The sequence below is a fragment of the Rhagoletis zephyria genome, unplaced genomic scaffold (assembly GCF_001687245.7).
Source record: "Rhagoletis zephyria isolate East Lansing unplaced genomic scaffold, Rhagoletis_zephyria_1.1 Rzeph_scaffold_01708, whole genome shotgun sequence".
Taxonomy (NCBI): domain Eukaryota; kingdom Metazoa; phylum Arthropoda; class Insecta; order Diptera; family Tephritidae; genus Rhagoletis; species Rhagoletis zephyria.
Window position 1 is genome coordinate 100,035 of NW_016158792.1, and position 9,570 is coordinate 109,604.

Sequence of the window (9,570 nt, forward strand, 5' to 3'; positions counted from 1 at the left end):
TGCGACACCAACCAATGCCATACAAATCCCTGTTGCCGCGACCGCAGGGGAAGACGACCAGTCTGCGAGAAGAGGAACGTCGATCCATTGTTGCGATGCTAATGCCCAGAATAAAATCTGGGGCAGCAGCAAGTGCAACGCGAGCGCAGATCGGCTTTCCGAGCATATTCTTTCAAGTGGGCTCAGTATCTTGAATGTGGGCACTAAGCCAACATTTTTTGCGCCTAGAAAAAATGAAGTGATTGATCTTACCCTATCTAACTCTCAGTTAGGATGGTCAGTCCTAAACTGTAGAGTCCTGAAGGATGATTCACTCTCGGACCACTGGTACATCGAGTTTCAACTTGCCGAGGATGCTATCTGCTCGACGCCAATACAAAACTTGAAATAAATAGACTGCCATGTTTTAGGGAGGAGCTTGGCCACCAGAACACGACGCCACCTAGGATACGAACCACTCAAGCCATTGATGAGGCGGTGGCTAATTTTACCTCCGCCCTAAGTGCCAGATATGATTAGGCTTGTCCGTCTCGTCCACCTATTAGCCGTAAGCCTGTTGGTGGAACAAGGACTTTCATTACTTGCGGGGTGAGTCGCGAAAAATTCTACACCGGACCCTAAAAACTAATTTTGAGATGAACTGGAAACGCTGTCGCTGCACGTAAAGGTAGTAAAAGAGGCTAATTCGCTCTGCGGTTATTTTGACAAAATTGCGCTGTGAAATGTGAATACTTAATATTCAAATTTATTAAATTAACAAAATATTGAAACTTTTATCATCTGACTAAATTTTAGAAAAAATCTGGGCCCCCTTGAAAATCCGGCCCGGGGAGAGACTCTATCGGGCCTGTAATCATCCGAATAGAATAAGTTTGGTACAGCAACAGTGATAAAGAAGTACATTTTGGGAATAAAGAGAATATTTCTTACACTGCCGGCAAAAAGTATTGCAACAACTGCTTTTTTACAATATGTGCAACAAATTTTATTGTAATATTTTTCGCAAATTTTTTATAAAAATATAGTTCGTTTTACAACAAAAAAAAAAAAACAAAAATATAATTTCTAAACGTTGTTCAAAACTCGGAAAACTCAATAAACGCAATTTTTTAACTTTGTAATCAGATTGTTTTCGAATTTTCTTAAAAGTGCAGTTATATAGCCCATTAAGTTTTCTATAAAAAATACAAGTTCAGAGTTAGTCAAAAATCGCATTGATTTTTCAGAAGATATTTTGCATTTTTCCATACAAAGTATTTTCGAATTTTTTTTTTGTATGGAAGGCGTGAAAAATAATTCCCAAAAATCAACGGTAATTCCTAGCTATTTGGAACTTCTAATTTGACAATAAAATTGATTTGGCTACAAATCTGCATAATCAAAAAAATTCAAAAAAATCTGATTAAAAAGTTAAAAATTTGCTGAATTTTCGCGAGTTTTGCACAAAGTTTAGAAATAATATTTTTATGCTTTTTTTTGTTGTGGTATGAACCATTTTTTTATAAAAAATTTTCGAAAAAATATTACAATAGAAATTGTTGCATATATTGTAAATGGCAGCTGCGCCAATACATTTTGCCGGCAGTGTACATANTTAATCATGTATATACAATTAAGTACATATTTATGTATGTATGTAAGCACATGAACTCCAGCTTGACCAGCATAATTTCACAGACCACATTTTCTATGCTACTTTTCGCAAATCTAAAAAACCGTCAGACCACTAAAACTAACAATCCAATCAGCGTAGTTTGTTAGTTAGTCACTTATTTTAGCCTTTTTTGTTGAGTAGGTACCTACTCTGTCGATTTGGCCAAATGCCAGTCATAAGAATTTTCAAATATCTGGATGAAAAAGTCAACGTCAGCGTGGAGTTATTGATGTTTCTTATTGCCACTCACGTTGTGAATCACATTTCCTCTTCCACGCCTCTCTTTCCACAGTCAACCCGTCAGCAATTGGTTTTTATGCCGCTACTCTAAATATGTATGTAGTTGTTGCACTGGTAATGTTGCCAACTATTCGTTGCACGCTTAAGCCGCATATCATGGCTATTTGTCGTTAACATCAAGACCATGAAGAGCGGTCAGAGATAGCCAGCAAGCAAGCAAGCCAGCCAGCCGATTGTGTAAGAGCAAGGCAGACAAGGCAACGTCATTAGCTTTCGCTGAGAATCGGTCCGCTCGTTCTGTTCGTTTATTCAAAGCGGCGCCACAGTGTTTCCTTTCCATATAAAATGCAGGCAAAAATAGAATTATCCACGGATTTAAATGAAAATTCACTTCTTGGTAAAATTGTGGACGCTAAGTTCAAAACAAGTGAAGAGTAAAAATATTCCTGAGTCAATTTAAGAGTCCAGTAATTTAAAAGGAATGTAATCAGAACAAATCACTGATTGACAGTGTATGTATGTATTTGTAATAAAATAACAAATACGATGGCGCAATCCTATGGTTTGACGTAATTATTATTTTAGTTTAACTAAATTCGAATTTCCAAACAGTTGGCAACCCCATTCGTAATATTTTTAAGCAAAAATCTTCTTAAACCTCTTTCGTTTGACTCCCTTATGGTAATGCCTATCTATTTTAATTACCTAATTCCTTTAAATCAAGTGGAATTTGATTTTTCAAACAGGTGGCAACTCCCTGCATGTAGTTAATACACATTTCGATTGATACCCATCTCTTAATAATTCATTTAACTTATAAAAAAATTTGAATATAATTTTTTAACAATATAATTTTTTAACAGGTGAGAACTCTTTAAAAAATAAACCTTCTATTGTGGACACAGGTCAAGCTTTTTAAGCTGACTCTTCATTTTTGAAATAGGAACGAATCCTGCAGATCTGAAGGCACTGACAACCAATGAAAAAATAATTGTATGCATTAGTGAAAAACGCATTACTGCAAAGTGCAAAAAATTAGCAGGTTTTTATTTCTTCTTTTGAAAGCTAAAAGCCCGTATTATTTAATAAATTAATAAAAAATAACCTATTTTTACATATATTTTTTATTCATTCCATTATAACTTAGCATTTTTTGAAATTTTGTTTAAATTTTTTTTCTGGAATACCGCAGGGACACCCTGTGTTTAATTTTATTCCAAAATTTTAATTCCTGTAATTCTCTACTATCTATGTTGAAACAATAAACGCCAAACCAACATTTTATTTCAAAGAATATTTTTTTGACATTTTTTTCTGTGAAGAGCTTACGCATGGCTATGTATGCTCTTATTAAAATTCTTAGTGCAAAATTTGTCAGCTTTAATTTTTTAGGGAAATGTCTGTTTAATTCTTTTTAGTGGATAAATTGTCTTTACAAAAATACCAAATATGTTCACATTTCAGATAACGAATTTGTCGATTTTTGCTCACTTAGGCGTCACTGTGCAACGCGTCGGTGGAGGACGTCTGCCTGCCATTTGGCTGCAAAAGGCTGCCATAGTAGCCGCCAGCCAGCATTAGCAGTTAACTGCAAACTACTTTTTGCTACATATCTACATACTTCTTCTCTGTTGGCACAAAAGCTTAGCTGCCATTTTGCGCTTATGTAGGGGTGTATTTTATTTGGCTACATCAAAACAACCCAGCTATTTGGGCTTATTGTTATAGCCAACTGATATTGTTTTTCGTTCGCACTGCTTTTGTAGTGGTTTTTGTTGTTGTCATACCATTATTTTTTGTATTTTATGTCATAGACCAATTTTTCGCTCGCCATGAAATCGGCTTTCATCTGATTTTTTGCATTTGATTTTACTTTTGGTTTTAATGTTTTTTTGCCTTCTTGCTTGGTGGCTTCTTGGTCGTTGCAACAAATTGTTTGCCTACAGAAGAGACAGATAGTTGGTAACGCTTCTATGCTGACACATACAAACCCGCACACAAGTTAATGAGAAACATACATGCATGCCTATGCATTGACGACTATAAAAAAGTTTTTTTTCTTGTGTTTGTTTGCATTTTTATATGTGCACTTGTTTACAGCTCCTTTTTTCCTTCCCGTTTGTTTTTATATTGATTGGTTCATTGCTCTACTTCGCTGCGCGCACATCGTTCGTGTGTCGTTCATATGTCCCTTTGTCAATGCATTTTAGACTTTCGTCATTCGTCTTTCCGACTTCGTTTTGCTTCACTATGTCTTGTATGTATTTTTCTTGATTGCAGTTTGGTAAAGTTTTTACTTTAACTACTTTTCTTCGAGTTCGAAGCATTAAGGCCAACCACATACATACAAGTTACCTACAAAGTAGTATAAATATATGTCAGAAGAAAAGGAAAAATAAATAAAAATTAAATGAAATGCAATTTTCTTAATGGATGTCAACATTGTCAGCTGCTCAAAAGTAAGAGATACAAATAAAAAAAAGTAAATAGCAAATAAATGTGAAAAGTGTTACATTATTTAAGGATGGTTGAAAAAGGATGTTGATAACGCTTTTTAAATTTTCAGCAAACAATTTCCTTCTTTGACTACTACCGACATCTGAAGATATGGGAGTGTGAACATAAATATTTAACACTACGTTGCCATATGTAGGTTCATTGTGCGTTGTCCGCCCTATGAAGCACCTAACCTGATATTTTCCACCAGCGCTGGTGCCTGGATATTCACATGTCAAGCCGAACGATATATATTTAATAAACCTCCGCAAAAGAAGGCCTTTTCAATAAAATGAGCTCAACCTATTTTTTGATTGCTTATCCTTATAGATATAGATAATTATAATTTGCAAACGGTTTCTGCATAAACTAAACATCTGCATATTGTAATCTTCAAAATTTGAAACAAAGGTCTAATTGTGTTGGTAAATTCGACGCAGAAATCCGAACTATCACAAGCATCCCGATAAGACCAAATTCGGATTGGCCTAGTTGTACTATATAATGTTATAAGCTTAAGGTTATGCGTTAATCGATAACAACGTGTCTCAAACAACAACCAAAAACCTTCCTACATCTCTTTTTTTATATTTAGCCTTATCACTACGCTTTTCGTTATTATTACATTTATCTTGATCTGTTTGCCGTTATCTTTATTTTTACCTTTATTTTTTTCAGAGTAAGGCACTCCGCACATTACGCGCTTAATCATAGTAGTAGTACAATTGGCACGAGTTTTAGCACAAAATCATTAACTGTCAATATTTCCTATTTAAATGACAAATATTTTATTTATTTTCAACACAAAAAAGTAAACAGATGATAATTTCAAAACGGCAAGCGCCTTACAATGTTGGGCGCTTCGATTCATGAAGCTTTTATGATTATGAATCGTAATATACAGAGCTTCATTGAAGTACATGTGTTCGGCATAAAAGCTTCAAACTTTAGTATGCCGGAACGATTACACTAATATGATTAGGCGCTTAATGTGCGGAGTGGCTTAGTGTTTAAATTTACCCTTGATCTTCATCTACGTTTTTATCTTGCATATTTTTCGCATTTTCTTTGTTTATGTTTCCGACACGGTAGAAGTATTATGTATTGTGGAACGATTCTTCGTCATCCCTTGTCAAATTTGGTTTGGACACATCGCCGAAACAGGTTTGTCTCCAAACTAAATTTTGACAAGGAGTGACGGAATATTGTTCCCCAATAGTTCATATTTTCGGGTTTATTTTTATCGTTGCTGCATATTAATCTAGATGATGTGAGATGAGAGGATATGATAAGATGTCAGATATGTAATAAGATGTCAGGTAACACGATGTGGAGTGATTTGATGTGATTTAATATAATGTGATTTGACGTGATGTGATTGGCTGTCATGTCATCTGATGTCATTTACCTAATTCGATGTCCTGTCATTTGTGATGTCATATCATGTGGTGTCATATCGTGTGATGTCATGTAAAGTGATGTCATATCATGTGATGTGATAGTATGTGATGTGATGAGATGAGATGTGATGTGATGAGATGTCATATCATGCCATGTCATATCGTGTGATGTCATATCGTGTGATGTCATATCATGTGATGTCATCTCATGTGATGTGATAAGAAGCAAACCATTTCCTTTGCATTTGCCAATTTACCAGTTTTGACTCGTTTCCTTTTGCTTTTTTTAAGATTCATTAATTTTTTATTAAAACTCAGCTCCTTATAAAACAAAAACAATATAAGTCCAAATTTCAAACTTTGTACAAAAATTTAAAAAGTTACAAAAAATTTTCATCCCAAGTCCAAGTATTTTAATTAGAATTTCGGAATTAATTTTTTGAATGCAGTTTTGTATGATAAAGTGACAGTTTAAAGATGCAAAAAAATTGCGTTGATTTTGGATATTTTTGTTTTTACGATATCACGCATTTTCTTCCTTTACACAAAGTAATTTTTTGAATGGAAAAAATTGTATAACACCGTGACAAAAAAAAATATCAAAAATCAATGCGATTTTTTAGCAACTTCAAAGAGTCACTTTATTATATTATATTTTAATGAGCTATAAAACTGCGTACCAAAAATTATTCTAGAAATGAAAATGCTTGGAATTGGGACGAAAAGTTTGGGGGAATTTTTATAATATTTTTATAATATAAGTGGGCAATTTCGATTTATGTCGCATTTTGTATATAAAAGTAATGAACATTAAACAAGCAAAGGATAAATAGTGAAAACTATGCAAACTGTTGCGCTGCTATCGTTATTATCGCGCGCTGTTCTTAAACATTTATACAAACTATGTTGTTCTATAAAATAAAATTAATAATATTAAAAAAATAAAATTATTTGTAAGAAAATGGTCTTCAAACTTACGAAAATTTCTTAATGAAATATTATTAGCCAAATTTCCACTGGCAAACTTTCATAATCACAATAAGTTTAACTCTATTTAAAAATAGGATTTAATCTCATTTGAACTATTTAACAAAAATTTGCATGCACTTTTCACATTTAACTTAAATCTAAATAAAGCAGAATTATCTTATATTTAACAACAAAAAAATAAACTTAATTTCTGCTTGTCTGCTTCAGGTATTTTCTTTGCTAAATAACTACAAACTACGATAATAATTGACCCACAATGACCATAAGTGTTTCATATACATACATAAATAATGTGGAATATCCTTTCTGCAGACAACATGCAGCATTAATCATATTTATCTCATTTATTTTTGGTAGCAAGAATGCGAAATGTGTCTTCATTGCTTTAATAGCTTGCTAAATAAAGTATTTAGTGCAACATTTATTTATTAGAGCAATAAAATAAATTCTTATCTCTGCCTGTGCTAATAAAAAAATACATTTTAGTATGTATGTATATTAATACTTGAACAGAGAATAAGTATTATATTTCCTAAACATTTTTGCTCCAATATACATACTATACATACATACATATTTTTCATCATGCCTTCTCTTATGTATAAACAATTTGTTTCCTTCCTTCTTCCACTTTCAGGTTCACCGCCACCTACTGTGACATGGCTTATGAACGGCCAACTACAAAATAGTGTGGTGGATTACTCATATGAAGGCAACATCAACAGCAAATTAGTTGTGCGAAATTTGTCACGCATTCACCAACATGCTGTGTACACGTGTCAAGCGAGTAATTTTCACAAGAAATATGTCGCCACCAATATCACAATTGAATTGTATTGTAAGTAAACAAAAAAAAATTGATATTAAAAATAAATATCCATAAGTATGTGTATGCGTATGTAGATGTACGTGAACTGCAATCGTAATTAAATCTTAAGATGTTGCATCTGATGCAAAAAGAAAATTATTTTCGAATAAATAAATAGAATATATTTGTGGTCGAGCGACAATGGATGGCTGGTTGCTTAATAGCATCGAAAGAGCGTAGCCCTGAACCCAAATAGCGCCTTTTTATGAATCTGGTTATACCGTGCGACAGTAAATTATACACACAAAAAAAAATTTGGAGACATTATAGTAAAACTGCGTACTTAGTTTTTCGCTCTGAGGTCAGGATTTATTTTAAAAAACTTTTAAATGTAAAAAATATCATTATTTAATATTTTTTTTTAATTTCAGTGCAATGTAGGATAACAATGAAGGTGACCGTATAAAAGAAAACACCTAAAAAATTAATTTTTTGGGGCATAAAGACGAATGGGTATGGAACATATTCTTTACAAATTTTGTCCATAAAGTGTCCCTTGGAAATTTGCAATATTTTCTTTTTTAATTATTGTTTGAGGACTAATATAACCACGACGTGATCGTCGAACTTCGTCCTGCAACCTTTATTAATTTGAAAGTGATAAAATTTATTAAAAACGCATTTTAAATACCTATTCGTCTTTGTAAATCAAAAAACTTTATTGTTTTTAAATTTCTCATATTTTTTCTCTCATTTGGTACCTACTTGTTATTCTACATTGCACTGATTTTTTTTTAAATAATTTTTTGAATTAGTCATATCTCTGAAATTTCAAAGACCTTTGAAAAAAATCCTGAGGTCAGAGTGAAAAACTAAAAACGCAGTTTTACAATATTTGGCCCATAGTTGCGTGAGTATATCGATTCTTTCGTGTGTTTTGAGTCTTTTTTTGGTTTTGTCGCACGGTGTTATTTATGCGCATTTAGATAACATTATCAAATTATCGTAAAGAAATGTTCTACTTTGTGTCACAGTTCACAACTCGCAGTAATAAAAGACCGTTTATTAACTATGCGCAATGTCATAGAAGCGGCAGTGTTTGTTGTATTTGAGAACCCTTCTGATCTGCGGATTCACTCAGGGGTTAACGTTACGTAATTTCAGCGATATTCTACGAATTTCTCTTATTGATCCAAATACATGGAAGTTCTTCCCACTCCGATTTTTCGTATTTTTCCCAAATTGCAGGTCAATGTTCTATTGCATTTGGTTTCAGTCTAACTTTTGAATTGCAAACATACGTATGCGCATCAATTTTAAATAAGTATCTATGCAGGATAGCACATCAACTATCTACGTTTCAAGTTCACGAATAAAGGTGCCATTTCGAATCGAGAGAAAAAATTACTCGGCAATCAAGCTCAGTACCATCCTGCAGTTCCTGCCTGGAGCTGGTTACGCGTGGTGTTAGCGATAGGAAGCTGTTAGACGATCTTTACGATAGACCTACCTAGTACACAACATTTCCTCAGCAAAGTAGTATTCTGTTCACGCTGTGAAAAGCTTGCAACATGTTGGCAACATGAAGCTAGCAACACAATTTTCATGGCAATTTAAAATACACATGTGCTTTTTAAATTTTGTGAAAGTTGATAGTTTATAGAATTCAGTAGCGGCGAGCACAAAGGGGGGCTAAGGGGTTAANTGGCAATTTAAAATACACATGTGCTTTTTAAATTTTATGAAAGTTGACAGTTTATAGAATTCAGTAGCGGCGAGCACAAAGGGGGGCTAAGGGGTTAAACCTTACCCCAACCGGTTGTAAAACTTTATTTCACGTACAAGGAAATTGCGTATTATTACTTATTATCATATGACTGGTTCGAACACCNTGTAAAACTTTATTTCACGTACAAGGAAATTGCGTATTATTACTTATTATCATATGACTGGTTCGAACACCCAAAGAGAATGGCTTCGTT

General features: G+C 33.5%; 1 protein-coding gene across 1 annotated transcript in view; it reads left to right on the forward strand.

Moving 5' to 3' along the window:
• Nucleotides 1–7,618, forward strand: part of LOC108364910 (protein turtle homolog B-like) — a gene marked incomplete at both ends in the record, with an annotated part of 16,303 nt that extends 8,685 nt beyond the window's left edge. Inside the window, one exon of the mRNA XM_017618793.1 lies at nucleotides 7,418–7,618. Coding sequence (XP_017474282.1) covers nucleotides 7,418–7,618 — 201 coding nt within the window. The remainder of the gene's footprint in view (nucleotides 1–7,417) is intronic.
• Between the last annotated feature and the right edge of the window lie 1,952 nt (nucleotides 7,619–9,570).